Consider the following 17,419-nt stretch of genomic DNA (forward strand, 5'->3'; position numbering starts at 1 on the left):
AAGGGTACAAAAGATCTCTCCATATTATTCCGTACAACAGCATATTGTCTCACAATAAAAAGTTTAGAAAAATAAATTCATATTCATTTAGAAAACACAAATAAAAAAAGAAAAGAAAAATCCTCCTCTCATCCCCCAGAGATAACCACTGTTAGCATTTTGGAGCGTATCCTTCCAGATTTTTCTATGCATATAAATACTTGCCTTAAAAAATAGCACTGTGCTACACGTATTACAATACGTGCTTTCTTCCGTCAACAGGAGTGAACTCTGTTGCCTTTTCTTAATTGCTGCACATTCGGTTTTTCACTGTTATAAGCCCTACCATGAGGAACATACATCACTATGCGCATCTTTGATCATTTCCTTTGGATGAATTACCACAAGTGGAATTGCAAGGTCCAATGGTTTACATGTTTTAGAGGCTTTTGTGACAAGCTGTCAAATTTCCCTGCACAAACATTACACTAATTTCTACTCCTAATATACAATGTGTTGTAAGTTACCATTTGTGTGGAAACAACTTCAACTACCCCTGAAAACCCTGCCACTAGGGAAAACTTTCCAATGGAGAAAAAAGAATGTTTTCACTAATTTTAATGGAAAAAAATTATATGTTTAACCCCAACCAAAGATACCCCCAAATTTTCAAAGATGAAAAAATTATCAAGTGAATATTGAAATTGAGTTTATGTAAGTAATAATAATTTGAAAATAAATACAGTTTGTTCATAAAATGCAATGCAGTGAAGGTCTGTTGTACCTGCCAAAGAGATGGGTGACAGAGAGTGTGGGACTTATTCTTTAGAAGGTAAATTCTTTCTGCAAACTTTCTTCACCAACTTTACAACTTTTGAGGGGCTTGTGGTTACCTTGTTCTCCAACTGCGCTTGAAATAAAGTTAGGGCGCGGAGGACACCGTGAGGGTGAAATAGAGGTGGAACACAAGAGTGCTTCCAGTGATGGAAGCAGCCCATGCGCACAAGACTGAAGGATGCTGAGGATGTGCCCCCCGACCCCCCACCCACCGCCCTTGCTTGCCTTCGGTCCAAAAATCAGAATGCTTGGGGTTCGTCCCATGCTACACACCTCAGATTTGTTCCATATGATATTCTCTGCTTAGAAAGTGTTGTTTCAAGTGAATTGGTGAGCCTGTCTTTGCCTAAAACCATCGTGTTAAATATCACTTCTACATTAGTCTGCTTGGGCTGCCATAACAAAATACCACAGACTGGGTGGCTAGACAACAGACATTTTCTTTTCTCATAGTTCTGGGGGCTGGAAGTCCAAGGTGAAGGTGTCGGCAGGTTTGGTTTCTTCTGAGGCCTCTCTCCTTGACTTGCAGATGGCCGCCTTTTCACTGTGTCCTCACATGGTCCTTCCTCTGTGTGCCCACATCCCTGGTGTCTCTCTGTGTCCAGACTGCCTTTTATTATAAGGACACCAGTCAGATTGGATTGGGGCCCACCCTAACGGCCTCATTTTAACTTAATCGCCTCTTTAAAGACCGTATCTCCAAATACAGTCACATTCTGAGGTACTGGGGGTTGGCGCTTCAACATATGAATTTGGGGCAGGAGGGATACACAATTTCAGCTTATAACAACTTCTTATAGCACATTTCGTTGGTGGGTTTGGGGGTGAAAATGTCAATGTACCAAAAAAAAAAAAAAAAAAGTTTAACAAATGATATAACTTTTCAAGAGCCATTATGGTAAGAAGTCATTATCGGATGCAGGTCCCTGTGTATATCTTTGCTGGAATATGCATAGGATATGTCTGGAAGATTTACAAAGTTGCTTCAAGAGGACATACTGAGTGGCTGGGGACAGAGGCGGGAGAGTTCACTGTATATTCTATTGTATCTTTTTAATTTTGTTCCCTACACGTGTATTAATGCATATTCTAATAAGGGGATAAAATATTCATTTCAAGCCAAGGATTGACTTAAATCCTCTATAATCACAGGGCCCTGTCTATCTTATTCTCTGCTGTGTCCCAGGCCCTATCACAGAGCCTGGTGCGTAGGAAGCGCTCATTAAGGGTGTTGAAAGAATGAATAAAAGAACAAATCAGTGAATTCCTCTTCTACTGTTTGGACAGGGGGACTCTGAGCAGCCCACCCAGTGACCCCCTCTCCATCTTTCCCCCTTTGGTTTGCAGACGGCAGCAGAGACCTCCAGGAGGAAACAAGCCCCAACAGCATGGTGACCACCAGCCGGGCAGTGCCAAACACAACAGGGACCACCAGAAATCCTACCAGGGGGGCTCAGCGCCCCACTCCTCAGGGAGGCCCACCCATCACGGCTACAGCCAGAACCGGCGCTGGCACCACAGCAATATGAAGCACCCACCTGGCGACAAGGGGGAGTCAGGCGCCCACCGCAATGCCAAAGAAACGGTGGCCATGGAGAGCCCCAAACTCGAGGATGCCCTGGGGGACACCGGGCACAGCGGCCTCGAGCCCCCCCACAGCCCTGATGCCCTGGCCCTAGTGGCTTCTGAGAGGCTGCCCCCACAGCAGCCAGGGGGTCCAGAGGCCGAGGCAAGACGTAAAGACAGTATTATTCCCGAGCGCATGGGGGAGCGGCCCAAAATTACCCTGCTCCAGTCTTCCAAAGACAGGCTGCGGCGAAGGCTGAAAGAAAAGGTACCGGTAATTGACCTTTCCTTGTTCTCTTGCACCGGGGAGGACCGCGCGAGGTAGGCACTTCGGTAGGTGGGCTCGGGTTTGAGGGCCTGGGGAGCCGTGTGGAGGGAAGAAAGGGTGGACCCACCACACCTGGTCACCAGAGGGTAGGCCCTCCAGCACATTTGGCTCCTCACCTTCTGGGCCCCCAAGAGCCCCAGGTGGGCACTTGGTACCAGCCCGCCACCTGAGAGGGGAGGGGAGGAAGAGGCACATGCCTCGGGGTGATAGGAGGGGTGCAGGGAAGACCTTGTTCTTCCCTTCAGCATTTTCTGGGGTCAGATACTGCCCTGTTAGTGCTAAAGGGCATCTGGGGAGAACACGGAGCTTATCAGGTAAGAAGGACTGGTGCTTCTCCCCGTGGTAAGTCCCAGCCAGGCCGTGGTCCCTGCCAGGGTCGAGAGCAAAGGTGAGTTGGGCAGAGTGGGCAACATTCCCCTCCTTCATCAACCAGCGGCCAGTGAGGGGTCTAAGGGACAAAATTTAAGGAGGCCCTTGCTCCCAGCATCACACAGGTGCCAACCCTGTGCTGGCACAGCCCTGAGAGCGAGGACTTCCTTAAATTTTGCTCCCCAGGAGCCTCTCTTTCCTCCCCCTAGTCCTGGCCCTGGGCTCTAGAGCCTGGTTCACAAATTCAGGAGGAGGTGCCACCAAGCCTCCAGAGAAGGGGTGGGGATCTGTCCCTGGCAGCATTAAGTCCATTGTGCTCCTCCTAGCTCCCCCTCCCTGGCCAAGAGTGCAGGTGAGGTCACCTTGGAGAGGAACAGGTCCTGAGAAGGGTTGGCTTGCCCTCAGCCCTCCCATGGAGTCCTTTTTCTGGGGCTTCTGCAGGGCTCCAAGTTCTAGGCTTCTCCCCGGCCCCTCTCTCCTCCCCCTTACCTCCTCCATCTTTCGCCTCAGAGGCCAGGCCCAGGGCCACACTCAGGCAGGACAAGGCAGATCAGATCTCTTCCCTGATCAACTCTTGAAGCTGACAGGCTGCTCCTGGTGTCCTTCCCAGCCCCGAGCCCCCCACCCCACCGCTCCCTGTGGGGTCCTGGAGGAAAGCCTCACTCATTCCCTTACGTCCCAAAGGTAGGAGCCTGCAAGAGGTTCCTAGCTGATGACCAATGTGTGGTCTAAAGAGCTTCGGGGCAGATTGCTGCAGCCTGGCCAGGGAGAAGAGATTATTAACTAAGTTCTCTCCAGTTCTACTAAATGTAACCACGGTGCTGCCGAGTGGAAACGATACAGGCTTCAGAGTCCGGCAAACCAGGCTCAGTCCTCATTCTGCCTTTGACTGGCTAGGTGACCTTGGGCAAGTCACCTAACCTCTCTGAACCCCAGTTTACTCATCTGTAGAATGGGTGTAATACTATCCACCTTGCAGGCAGACTATGAAGATTAAATGTCGTAACATGTGTAAAGACCCTTGTGGGTGGTTATTATTCTATATACAGACCACTCGTCCTGCCCTGGGGCCCAGATGGTCAGGGTGGGGTAGGAAAGGGAGGGATAGAACAGAGCAGGTAGGTCCATAGCACCCATACATCAGTTTCAAGGACTCCCCTTAGGCGAGGCCTCCTGGACTTCTAGACCAGCAAGACATGGGCTTAGGCAAGCCATAGACCATCTACTCTAACCTCCTCATGTGACCAGTGAGCAAACTGAGGCCCAGAGAGTGAAACCACTTCCCAAAGCCATGGAGCAGGTTCTAAATGCCCAGTCTTTGCCTCTAGCCCAGAGCCCTCTGTGTTGAGAACAGAAGGGCAAGTGCGGGACCTGGCTTCACATCCTGATCCTGCCCTTCTACCCTGATCTCACATCCCCGCAGTTAAGTCAGTTGCATTCTCAGCCACGAATCTACTATATTGGAGTAAATACTTTTGAGACTGTCAGATGCCATTGTCTTCTTTCTCCAGCCCAAGTCTGGTCCCAGTTGCAGGGAAACCTTTTAAAGGCGAGGAGTTTTTTCTGTCTGAAATTTCCCTCCTAGAAGTGCCAGTCATTTAGTGGCACTTTGGAGGGGTCCTTGGTGTGTAGTATTTGCTGTAGCAGGCCAGCACAGTCTCCGTAGGACACAGAGCCAGGGCCATGTCCACAAGGATCCCTTTACCCAGAGAACTCAACTGTCCTTGGGCCGCAGGAGCTGGGAGTCTGGAGGTCAAGGTCTCCACTCTCTGAGCATCTCTAACCAACTAGCAGGCATTGTGGATACCGTCCTCCTTCCTGACCTAGTCTGCCTCCTCTTGTCTTCTCTTTGGCCCAATTCTTATTTGTTACCTTATTTCATCTTTTATAAGCCCCATGAAATCATTTCTACTTGAGACATTTGATGGACAGGTAAATAAACAAAGCCAGTGTGTATGAGAATCTAGGTAAGAGTTAGAACTACAAGAAGGATCAGCCGAGGATGTCACAGGGGCCAAGGACGAGGTCAGCAGAGAGCCTTGGGGCCCGAGGGTCCTGGGTAGAGGTCCACGTTCCCAGAGGGATCAGACCTCAGTTTCAAGAAGGTAGGGCTGGGTCCTCTCTGGGGGTGGCAGCCCTCCCTCCACCGGCCACCCCCCGCAGAAACCTCGTCTCCACTCAGGCGCGACTGGGTTTGTCTCCCACGCCCCCAGGATGAAGTGGCGGTGGAGACCACTAACCCTCAGCAGAACAAGATGGACAAGCTTATTGAGATCCTGAACAGCATGCGGAACAACAGCAGCGACGTGGATGCCAAGCTCACCACCTTCATGGAGGAGGCCCAGAACTCGACCAACTCCGAGGAGATGCTGGGGGAGATCGTCCGGACCATCTACCAGAAGGCCGTGTCCGACCGCAGCTTCGCCTTCACCGCAGCCAAGCTCTGCGACAAGATGGCGCTCTTCATGGTGGAGGGGACCAAGTTCCGGAGCCTGCTCCTCAACATGCTTCAGGTAACTGGACACCGACAGCTGTGCCTCCCGTCCCCGCCCCGCCCCGCCGGTGGGTTATTACTAGAGAGAAGGCTGCAAATTCTGACCACAGTTGAACTTTTCCCAAGTTCCACCCTTGCCCGATTAATTATAGAAAATAAAAAGGCACTCAAGGGGCAGGGGATGAGTGGCCGGATTTACGTGTGTTTGTGTGACTGCTCCATGGCTACAATGGACCAATATAATTTTATAGGTGCTCCATGTTTAACCAGCCTTTCCCTCTTTCTATTTCCATGATAAGAGGGCCGGCTCTCGGCCTTACCCAGGCTTTGTGCTTTGACCTTGCGTCTGAGCAGATGCGAACTTGCTATGGCCTTCTCTTTTCCTCCTCCTCCCCAGGACCACCCCCCCCAACCCTGGAGGTGGTGCTGTTGGTGGTAGCTGGTGCTGAGATGGGTCTGAGCAGAAGACACAAGGGCTTTGTGCAGGAAAGGTTCAGTCTGTCTGCTGATGCACTGGGCTTCCTGAATCCACTTTTAGGGCAGAGGAGAAGCGTGGAGATCCAAGATTGTGTTGTTCCTTGGTGCCTTCCCACTCAAAATCCCACTACCCCAGACTGCTTAACCCCGCTCCTCCACATTCCTTCCTCCACGGGTGCCAGCGTCCAGTGATGGTTCTACCAGTGAGGGTGTGTAGTGGGTGTGGGTGCTGAGACTGAGCCCAGCACTGTTTCATCTCACAAGTGGGGAGCTGGGGGCCGATATCTGCTCTTCTGTCATGGGCAGCAGCAGGTGAACTGGTGGCATCAGGGAGAGATAGCAGGTTGCATGGCATGGCGGCCATACCAGGCCTTGGGACTATCCTTGGAGACTCTTGGCTGGGAAAAGTCATCTCTACTCCTACTTTGTACCTTAGACTAGTTGAGATCCGAATTGAGTTTCCAGTCCAGGTAAAGGGAAACAGTAGCTTGGAAGTTCTGAAAGTAGAATTATAGAGCTGGAAGAGACCACCTGCCGGTCCGTCTTAACTAGGTGACCACATAATAGGGCATCCAAACCACAACACTTCTGGGAGTCAGAGGGGCTCGGTTCATATTTACACCTAGACGCCAGGCGTAAACCAGGGCATATGGTCACCTGGTCTTAACCACCTGGTTCGTGGTCTGCCGTCTCCTTCCTGAAAACTAGGAGGAAGGAGCCCCCTCCGCATGCTGCCCTCAGGGCTCCCTCCCCACTGTCCTCTCTTCCCGGGAGCCTGCTCACTGTAACTTGAGCCCTCCCTGGCCAGCCTGGACTGCTTCTCTCCAGTTCCAGGCCCCGATCAGGTTCCCATTCCTGGATCGCCCGCACTCCCCTGGTGACGAATTCCCGCATTACCTGAGGGATTTGCACATCGGGCGTGTTCCTCGCCTGCCGGAATGTCCTGGGAGAGTGTGGAGGGTGACGGCGGGGAGAAGGCTGCCAGGTACTGCCAGGCACGGGGGAGTCAGGGTCGGGATCAGCCTTTGGCCTTGGCTTTTGTTCTTTTTCAGAGAAGGGCCAGGATAGGGCAAGACTTCTAGACAATGGCTGCCAGCTCCAAGTAACCCAGCCAGAGCCAGTGGTGGACAGACACACAGGGCGTGGGGTGAGACACACCCAGCCTGGAAGGGCAGCTGGCTGCAGGGGCCGTCCGAGATCCTGCCCCGGTCAGGCGTTTCTTCTAACACCGCATGGTTCTAGCAGCCTTGCGCATGGTGTCCAGCAGAGCATCAATCCTGGGAAATGCTCAGCCACAAAAGGGGCTCCCTGGCCCCTACACCCGCCTCTCGATCAGCCGCAAAGTGGACCAGCCACCAGATGTCCCGGCAGGAAGGGAACCTGTTTGGCTGCATTGAATTCAATGAAGGCCTCTTTGCATAGCTAATAACTTCTTGTGGAATTAGTGTGCTGAGAGACACAGTTTGGCAAACACTGAGGTAGGGAAAGAACACTAAATTGAAAGCCAGGAAACAGGACTTCTCCACCTGCTTCAGCCAGGGCTTGGCCTCTGCAGTTCCCGCTGGGAAAGTGCTTGGCTGCTCAACACTCCACAGCGGACCTTGCAATTCTGTGCTGCTGGTGATGAGTCAGGGGCCTCGGGGAGGGGCGTGAGTGGCCCCACATGCGAGTCTTCCTTTCTCACTCTCTCCAAACCTTGCCACTGGCATGAAGTGGTCCTGGATCCCCCTAGCCCTCAGAAACCTGCTTACCCCACATCACAGCTCAATGATAGGTACATCATGTGTGACAGGCTTTGGGGGGGCAGCCCAAGAGACCCCGCCCTACCAATGCCACCTTGTCTCTGAGCAGAGCAAAGCTGTCACTCCCATGTCGCGATTTGCCTGGGTGGAGCATATGTGGGTCGGGTATTTAGAAATTTAAATTCCCCGTAGACCCCCACTCACCCCCTTTTCACCACCTGTAGCCCCAGCTTTCGTGTAAGCCAAAGAGGGACCCCATCGAAGGGTATAACCCTAGGGCTTGAGCTAGGCACTTAGGCCTCCTGGGTCACTGTTCAAGCCCTTTGGGCTCCCAGGGGAAGGCAGGCTGGATGTGCTGGTATGAGGCTGTCCCGAGCCCCTTGCGGATCCCCGATTACAAGGCCCAGAGGAAGCCGACAGCACATGTCTGATTGGGCCTCCTCGGGCCCTGCTGCTCCTCTCTGCAGCCAAGGAGGTGGCAGGTTGGAGTACGGCTTTCCAGGCAGCATAATTCACGGCCACTCTCCACCCCAGACTCATGAGGTACAAGAAAAGAGAGCAGTGGGCATGGCTCATCAAACCCCACTTTCCTTCTTAACACCCACAGGTATGTCTTTTTGTGTCTGCTCTCATTTTCTGGCAAACCTGATTTATATCCTTTTCCTGGCAGACAGTGCTGGGCTTGGCCTCCAGAGCCCTTCCTCCCCATTCTCCCTCTGAGGTTTACGCTCGGCTCCATCCACTCAAGGCCCACGGCCTCTGGATCTGCAGCCAGCTCCTGGATCACTTCAGTGGCCTCCGAGATGCCCCTCATGTGGCCAGGTTTGGCTGCTGCCTCCACGTACAAGTTCTGAGACCCGGCTTAGTGATGCTGGCTGCAAAGGGGCCAGGGTGTGAAGTGCCCTATGAACAGGGCTCCCAGCAGCTGTCTTTGGATATCGCCCTCCCTGGCCAACCGCTTATGCTGCCTGGGTTTCGGTGGTGGGAGCTGGCAGCATGTGGGGAGATGAGCAAGCTCTGATGTAGTGGACACACTTTGGCAGAGGTGTAAGGGCTGCCTGCCAAGCTGGGGTGCAGCCCCTGTGGAGAGGAACATGGGGCAAAGGGGAGGTCAAAGGCCTCTGAACCCTTCCCAGCCAGACTCAACACTGTCATCTCAAAGAATCCAGAAGCATTACCTTCATGAGCCATGAAAATGCTAGAGACTCTGGGTCTTAGTGGACTCCTGTCACCAATCCCACAGCTCAAAAATAGTCTTAAATTTTTACATCTAAACTGAGTCTTTTTGCCTTAGATGTGGTCCTTTTCTTAGTAGTGTTCTTGTAAATAAAATTCTACTTATTAAACAGACATTTCTTAAATGTCTACTATGTGCCAAGCATGTAGTCTTCATTAGATCACTGCTTCTCAAATTTGAATGTGCATTTTGGATCACGTGGGATTTTATTTAAATGCGGATTCTGATTCAGCAGGTCTGGGTAGAACCTGAGATTCTGTATTTCTACCAAGCTCCCAGGTGTTGCTGGCGCTATTGGCCCAGGGACCACACTTTGAGTGACAAGCCATTGGGTGACTGACAGTTTGTAGGTGAGGGGTCAATTTCATAGATGGGCCAACTGAGGCACAGTCTTTTATCATTGTGATTGTCAGAAGTGGAGATCCAGCCTGGGAATATTGAGTTTCAGCCACCAGGTTTTCTTTAGGCCAGTGGTTCTCAGCCTAGCTGTCCATTAGAATCACACGTGGAGGAGATTTTTAAACGTACGGCACAGGGACCCTACCCCAGACCAGTTGAATTAGACTCTCCAGGGATGGGCCTGGGCATCCTTTCCCAAAGAACTCCCCAGGTGATTCTAAGGTGTAGCAGGTTGAGCACCACATTAGGAGGATGCTCTAGAGATGCCCTGACTGCCACTGTTGTCACTGATGAATAGCTGTGAACCAGTCAAGAAATCTGTGCCAGGGACTAGATTCTTTGCTGAGCCATGTGGAGGACTCAGAGCCTGAGCCGGTGGGAGAATAGGAGCAGGAGACATTGACAGCTGAGACAGTCCCTTGACCTTGCCCAGCCTCAGTTTCCCCTCTGTTCAGTGAGGAAGCTGGTCTGGACCATCCCAGGGGCCCTTGCTCCTCGCTGTCATTCTGAGGCTCCCCCCGAGGACCGAACCAAGTCAACCAGGTGGAAAGCCAAAGCTGCTTCGCCTCTGCCGCCGTCCCCGCTTCTCTGCCCTCAGCTCCTCTCCCCAAGTCCTTTTTCTCTTTGTTGGCCTCAGATATTTGTGGGAGCAGCTCTCACGTGTTTTAGGAAAAGGGCCTCACTCTCAACCCACGTTGCCAGGCTGTGCTGGAGGCTGGGCCACCCGGTAAAGCTGGAACGGTGATCGGCTTCACTGGCCACCCCGCCTCACCCCACCCCCTTCCCACCCAGCTCCCGGCTTCCTCGTGTTTGCAGGGTCCCACACCCACTAGAGTCTGTGCATTGATGGTTTCTGACTTCCAGGAGAATGTGGCTGCCCAGGGCCCCTGGGTAACAGAAGTTACCCAAACTCTGCCTTGATCCTCACCAGGGAATTGTGGTGTGATAATGGGGCAGGGGGGCTCCAGTTTCATGGCGAGGTGAAGAATGAGCGTGCCTCTTTTTATGGGACCTTTGGAATGACAGGAATTGGAGGCGTGAGCCCCCTCCACCCAGCACTGCCCTGTCACCACCACAGGCCTTCCACTTGGGCTCAGGGGGTGCTCCTTTGCCGAGATATGCTTGGGTGGTACAAGTTCAAGCCCTTGTCTGTTGAAATGTGTGTGCCCTGTTTAGCCAAGAGGTGTCTGCATCTGAGCTATGCAGAGCAAAGTATTATTAGAGCAGGCATCAGTGTGTCTGTAACTGAACCCAACTCTCCCTAGCAACCGTTGCCAACAACACATCTAACAGAAGGATGCGATACCTTTTTTTGAAAAAAAAAAAAAAAACCTCATCTCAACCAAGTCATAAACACAGCAGGGCTGTTGTGAAAAGACAACGCAAAATCAGAATCTGGCATGTGACCAGATTTCAAAATAAATTGCTCTCTGCTGGCACCTTCTAGAAGACAGCCTCTTAAAAAGCTGACCTCGAGCTAGAGAATGGATCAGCTCCTCAGTTTCTAGCTGGGTCACCATTAAGCATTGTGTTTGGGCCTTTTGATACATAGAAACCCAATTGAGTGGTGACAGGGGCTCCTGGACCCCCTGTGGGGTCTCTGGGAGTGATTTTAACTGTGGGTTTTAGCCCCAGAAGGGCCATTCAAGATTTTCTCGTCTGGCTGCCCCTATCAGTAAATCAAAATATAAGATACATCTTCAGGACACATTCACCCTGCTCCTCCCCCGTTTCTCCCATCCTCTGCTCCCTCTCTTGGTCCCACATTGGCTGGCTGGGGCAGAGGAATGGGGCCATTCCTCTAAGTCTACTCATAAGGGGAAACCTTCTCTCTGGATTATCTCAAGTTTCAGGAAAATCAAAAGTCATTCCTCTTTACCCAGAGTTTGGAGTTCCTAACCTCCGTCTTTCACAGAGGGAGGGAGGAAAGGGATTAACATTGATTCTTGGGGTTCTAACCAGCCCTAAGTAGTAAACTCCTCAAGGACAAGAATCCTGGCTGAGTTATCATCAGTCCCAGCTCCTGACATCATGACTTGTACACAGTAGATGCTCCATAAATGCCTGTAGAAGGGAGGGATGGAGCCCTCAATCTTAGGTACCAGTGCTCCCTGGTGTGTGATGGGATCCTCAACTCTTGTGAGCACATTCATGCGTGCGAACGTGGAGGTTCTCTCTCTGCGGTGGGTCCCAAGGTAGGAATCCTTGCCCACGTTTATAGACAGAAAAGCGTCTCATTGAGGCTACAGGCTTACCCCAAGTCACGGGGCTGAATAGGGGTGGTCAGCCCAGCACCCCAAGCTTCTGGCTGCCATGCCACCCCCCAAATAGAGTTTAAAGATCAGAAATGGGAAAAGTCAGGAATCTACCACGTGAGGCTATCAGTGGGGATTTCAAAATCCACCCTTCTAGAATAATCTGTCGGCATTTCCAGTGGTCTCTGAGTCTCTAAGATTTCTGGGCCGCTGGAAGGCGGAGGGTGTCTGAGGAAACACCATGTCTCCATCGCTTTATCCAGACAAACCACACAGCTGTTACTCCTGGGTTCAGCTCTCCCCCTCGCACCCTCTCCCTCTGCTCAGACCCCCTCCCTCCTTCCTGCACACCCACCGCTGAGCCGATGTGCACTCCAGGCATGTAAACTAATTTTACTGTTGGCCCAGGCCAGGCATACCCGGGGATAGAAGCACATTGTTCTGTGCATTCCAGAGCCCAAGCAGAGCCCTGGGCTGTACCCACCCCGAGCTCCCCTCTACTCGTTGCTAGAAATCAGGAGGGGAGGAAGCAAGGTGCCAGTGGGCAGTGAAGCACCCTTCCCTGTGGGCAGATGGTGGAGGTGATTTCAGAGGCCCACAAAAGGTCTGTTTTTCTAAAAAATGTTGCCCCACCTGCTGGTTGGTGTCTGATCACCCTGTGCCCATGCTGAAGGCCGTGCCCTGCGAGGGCCAGGCAGAGCTGGCACACACATACCCCCGAGGGTGGGCACCAGTGGGCTTGTCTCACATGTCATGGGTGACCGACTGTCACAGGAGCCTGATCTTCTGCACAAGAGTCTGTGGCAGGTGTGGCTACCCCAACAGGGAGAGCGCACACCTGGCTGGTACCCAGGCTCTGAGCCCACCCTACCAGAACCAGAGGAGGCCCTGTGCCTTCTTGCCAAACTTGGTGCCCAGGCTGGCTTGGGAGTGAGTGAATTTTACCTTCTTTCTTCAATCCTCATTTCTTCCTCTCAACAAACACTTATTGAGCACCTGCTGTGTACCATGCACCGAGGCAGAGCCGGTGTCTGTGTTGTCTCTGTTAATCTACGCACCCCTCGGTCTTCTTCTCCCAGTTTGTGGCAGTAGGGGTACTGTCTAAAGTCTACGTGTTGTGTTCAAGGCCGCAGCTGGAATGTCTCAAAGTCAGTGTTTAGACCAGGTTTCTCTGACTGCTCAATTTGGGGGGCTGGGGATGGGCAAGGGGAAGTGGAGGTGGGGGCATGGTGGCTTCCCAAAGTGCTAAATCTAAGGCCCCCTCTGGATCTTGGGAATGGTCAGGGGGACAGAAGCAGCCCATGACTCGAACAGAAAAAAGCATTTTGATTTTTTCGTCTGAAAATAAGTAGAGGAAAGAACATGATCGTTGAGTCTCAGTGAGTCCCAGAAGGAGCCCAGGGCAGCAGCCTGCCAGTCAAGCTTTTGTTGTCGAAGGCTGTCCCCCCGGGTGTCTTGAAGGCAAAGACTGTGTCCATGTCATCTTTGTGTCCCCTCACTGTGCTGGCACATAGCAGGTACTCGGCAGGTGTCAGATGGCTGGTTTCAGGAGCTTGGGTTCAGTGGGGACCAGGGAGCACTGGTGGGCAGTAGCCCTGGCAGCAGAAGGGGACAGTGCAGTGTTCTGCTCCCTTCCATCTCTGGGCCAGGGGAGCTTCACCCAGGTCAGGAATTGTTTCACCATCACCCGTGTCCCTTGCCAGGCCGTGTCCTCTTCCTTGCACACCCGTACCGCGCCCCCACCCGGCTTCATTTTCCCTACTAAATCCCCTGATAGAACTTGGCCGAGCACTTCCCTGTCTGAGGCTGCCACGCCGAGACAGGCCCTGCAGATAAGTGGGTTATCGGAGAAGGCCAGCTCAGGTGTCCCGGGCCCCAGCGGGTCACCCCTGGCTGGCTGGCAGCTCACCCCCGGCACCTCCTCCTCCCCGCTCCCCAGAGCCAGGGCCAGCAGGAGACAGCAGATCCTTTCCCACAGCCCAGTGAGTGGCCAGCCCCCAGCCGCCGCCGGGAATCCGAGCTATGCTAAGCCGCTCCAGATCGCAGCATCACTGCCCTGCCCAGGCACGGCCGGCCCAGACAGGGCGCCTCTACCTGCCTCGGCTGCCGCTGGAAAGCTGGCACCGCCTGGGCCGATGGAAAAAATCTCTCTGCGGGTTATGTAACTGCTCGCCGCCCTGTCCGTGGCTCCCCAGAGAGGCCCCTAGCCATCAAGAGGGACCAGGGAGGGGACCGCAGAGGGTCTCTCTTTCAAAGGGAAGCAAATAGTCCTGCGTGATTGCCCAAGTTCCTTCTCTGGACCCAAGGTCCTCAAGGCCCCAAGAAGACCAGGGTGTTCCCTATAAATGCTTATGGAGCTGGGAGGCCTGCCCACACCGTGTAGCCCAGCAGAGTGAGGAAGGCTCGTCCAGGGACGTGGACCCGGAAGGAGGGGTTAAGGAGAGAGGGAAGGGCGATTTCGTTGTTGGTTTGTTTGGTTTGGTTTTTTCATTTGGCGATTTGTGTGTGTGAGGTAAATATATGCAACGTAAAATTTACCATTTTAACCATTTTTAAGTGCACAACTCAGCCAGCCCTGGTGGTCTAGTGGTTAAGATTTGGCACTTTCACCACTGCAGCCCTGCTTCGTTTCCTGGTCAGGAACCACGCCTTTTTTGTCTGTTGGTTGTCATACTGTGGCAGCTGCCTGTTGCTGTGATGCTGAAAGCTACGCCATTGGTATTTCAATACCAGCAGGGTCACCCACGGTGGAGAGGTTTCAGCGGAGCTTCCAGACTAAGATAGACTAGGAAGAAGGACCTGGCCACCCACTTTCAAAAAATTGGCCATGGGGGCCAGCCCGGTAGCCTAGTGGTTGGGTTCACAGGCTCCACTTCTGCAGCCTGGGGTTCGCCAATTTGGATCCCGGGCGTGGACCTACACACCGCCCATCAAGCCATGCTGTGGAGACCTCCCACATACAACATAGTGGAGGATTGGCACAGATGTTAGCTCAGTGACAATCTTCCTCAGCAAAAAAAAAAAAAACTTGGCCATGGAAACCCTATGAATAACAGTGGAGCATTGTCTGATATAGCGCCAGAAGATGAGAGGATGGCACAAAAACACTGGGCAGGGTTCCGCTTTGCTGTGCACAGGGTCGCTAGGAGTCAGAATCAACGTGACAGCACTAGTAACAAAAAAAGTGCACGACTCAGCAGCACCGAGCACAACCACCACCACCTACCCCTAGAACCCTCTTATTCTCCTAAACAGAAGCCCTGTAGCCACCAAACAATAACTCCCAGCCCCCAGCCCTCCTACACCCTCCGCTCTACTTTCGGTCTCCATGAATTCGCACACTCTATGTATACCGCTTGTAAGTGGAATCATACAATAGTTGTCCTTTTATGTCTGGCTTATTTCACTTAGCATAATGGTTTCAAGTTTCATCCATGTGGTAGCACATGTCAGGATTTCCTTCCTTTTCATGACTGAATAATATTCCATTGTATGGATATACCACGTTTTGTTTATCCATTCATCCATCATTGATAAACACTGGGGTTGTTCCCACCTTTTGGCTATTGTCAATAATGCTGCAATGAACATTCGCATTCAAGTATCTGTTTGAGCCCCTACTTTCAATTCTTTTGGGTACATACCTAGAAGTGGAATTGCTGAAGCGTATGGAAAACTTTTTAGGAACTGCCAAGCTGTTTTCTGGAAGGTCATTTTTGATGGGGGAAATATAATGAACCCAGACCCAAAGAAAATATGCAAGTAAGGGACAGTGGGGACACTGCCTTACCTGGGATCAAGGGTATAAGTGGAGAGTTGGAGAAAGTCTGTGAGATGGAGCAAGTAGGGACTTAGAGGCAAAAGGTTTTGGGCTTTGTGAGGGAGGAGCAGGGAGCCATTGTTGGTTCTTGAGCTGTAGCATCCCAAGATTAATTAAAAATCATACAATAGTATAGACCTGGAGGAAGGCTCTACAGATTATTCATCCAACCCATTCATATCATAGACGAGAGACTAGAGACCTAGGGAGGTTAAAAGAAGCCGTGCTTTAGGAAGACTGGTATATTGGGTTATAGGATGTTATGCTTGGAAATCTCTACATTAGAGAACCAGGGGTTTTAGATGACCACAGTTATCTCTTTTGTAAAGGGAGCACACACAGATTCAAGCTTGCTCCTCAGAGATCTAAGCTGCAGGCCTCATTCCCCTACACTTCTCTCAGGAGCCTGCTCCATGGCCCTTAGTGCATAAGGTGGTAACGTTCCAGCCACGACCCCCACAATCCAGAGGCTGCAAGCTGGGGTTGCCTACCACAGGGAGCGTGGGAGATTGTGTCCCTCTATCTCTGTTCTCCTTCCTTCTGCAATTGCCACCATGGGCTCCAAGAGCTTCTAGAAGGATCCATCAGTAGACATTTTTTAACTGGGGCCCCTGCGTTCAAAGAAGAACAGGCTTCCCAGCCAAGGGCATGTGGCCTGTATTCCAGAGTGGGCACTGAGCACATGGCCTGCTGGCCACCTTTGGGGTGAATGAACAGGGCTGCCCAGCATCCCCCTACCTCTACCTCTGGTGCCCTCCCCAAAGGCTGTGGGCACGTCTCCCCTGACACTTCGCTCACCCACACCTCCGTGCATTGGCTGTGGTCTGGGTGCCCGGCTGAAGGAGAGTGACTTGTCAGGAAGTTAGTGTGGGCAGAGGGGGTTGTGGGGAATGGAAAGATGGTGACAGAGCAACTATTTAAACAGCCAGCAGGAATGCTATACTCGTCGTGAACTCACTGCTTTCCGGTGGCTGTATGCCGTCTCCCCTAGATAAATAAGAGGCCCCTTTAAGTGGACAGAGGTCAGCTCCAGGGCCGATTGGCATCAAGTGAACAAGCCAAACCCATGTTATGCCCAGTTGCTAGTTTCTTCTTACCAGTAGACCTTTTTCTGTTTGATGGCACTCTGTCCAGGAGAGGTGGTGACACTCGACCATGAGGCAAGAACTAGGCTGTGACCTCTCGAGGTCACCTTTCAGGCCAGGAACCCTTGGAGTGGTCTTAGAACCATCAGCACAGGGAACCTGGCCTCGGAACCCGAAGTTCAGAATCAGGCTCCCTGCGCACCCACAGAGTCTTCGTCCCCCGCTGCCTCATGCCCAGAGTTCTGAGTCTTCAGGGAGAAACAGTCCCAGCTGCTGCCCGGGCCCATCGCAACCCCAGCTGCAACTGGCAGTGCCGGGGAGAGGGGGGCTGCCCCTTTGGGGGAGCAGGTTATGACCTGTAGGGGACCATCTTCACTTAACCCCTCAGTAGCCCTTCCAGGTCCCAGTTCACAGAGAGAGAAAAACTTCAGGCCACTTTGAAACATGGGGACAGACATGCTCAGGTAAGAGCATTCTTCTCCTGGGTTGGCCACCCAGCCCTCCCCGCTGGGAAAGCCCCTTGTCCCCCAAATCATCCCACTCTTGACAGTGCCCAGCAAGGACCATACATATGGCAGAGAAGTTGTGTCGTGTGTGTGTGTGCACGTGTGTGTGTGCATGCCAGGATCATTCCCACTCAGACCCATTAAGCAGAGAGGGCCCAAGGGCCACCACGTGACCATGTAGTGCCCCCACCTCCCAGCTTAGCGGCTGAGCAGGGGCAGTAGCAGAGGAGAGAGTAGCTTAGGTGGTGCTCAGGGATGGCTGGGCTCCATCTAAAGCTTATGAGTATCTCTCTATAACTGGAATAAGTGCTTTCTGGAGCAGCTG

At 52.4% G+C, this 17,419-nt stretch overlaps 1 protein-coding gene across 2 annotated transcripts in view; it reads left to right on the plus strand.

Moving 5' to 3' along the window:
* The window catches only part of CTIF (cap binding complex dependent translation initiation factor), a 289,119-nt gene that overhangs the window by 190,388 nt on the left and 81,312 nt on the right, over positions 1–17,419 (plus strand). Inside the window, exons 8-9 of one of the 2 annotated variants that reach the window (XM_087439188.1) lie at positions 2,164–2,656; positions 5,293–5,592. In XM_087439188.1, the coding sequence (XP_087295314.1) occupies positions 2,164–2,656; positions 5,293–5,592 (793 nt within the window). The remainder of the gene's footprint in view (positions 1–2,163; positions 2,657–5,292; positions 5,593–17,419) is intronic. The other variant, XM_087439189.1, reaches the window with a different exon arrangement.

This window comes from Ceratotherium simum, chromosome 14, assembly GCF_057802395.1.
Source record: "Ceratotherium simum simum isolate JZ-2026a chromosome 14, ASM5780239v1, whole genome shotgun sequence".
Classification (NCBI taxonomy): Eukaryota; Metazoa; Chordata; class Mammalia; order Perissodactyla; family Rhinocerotidae; genus Ceratotherium; species Ceratotherium simum.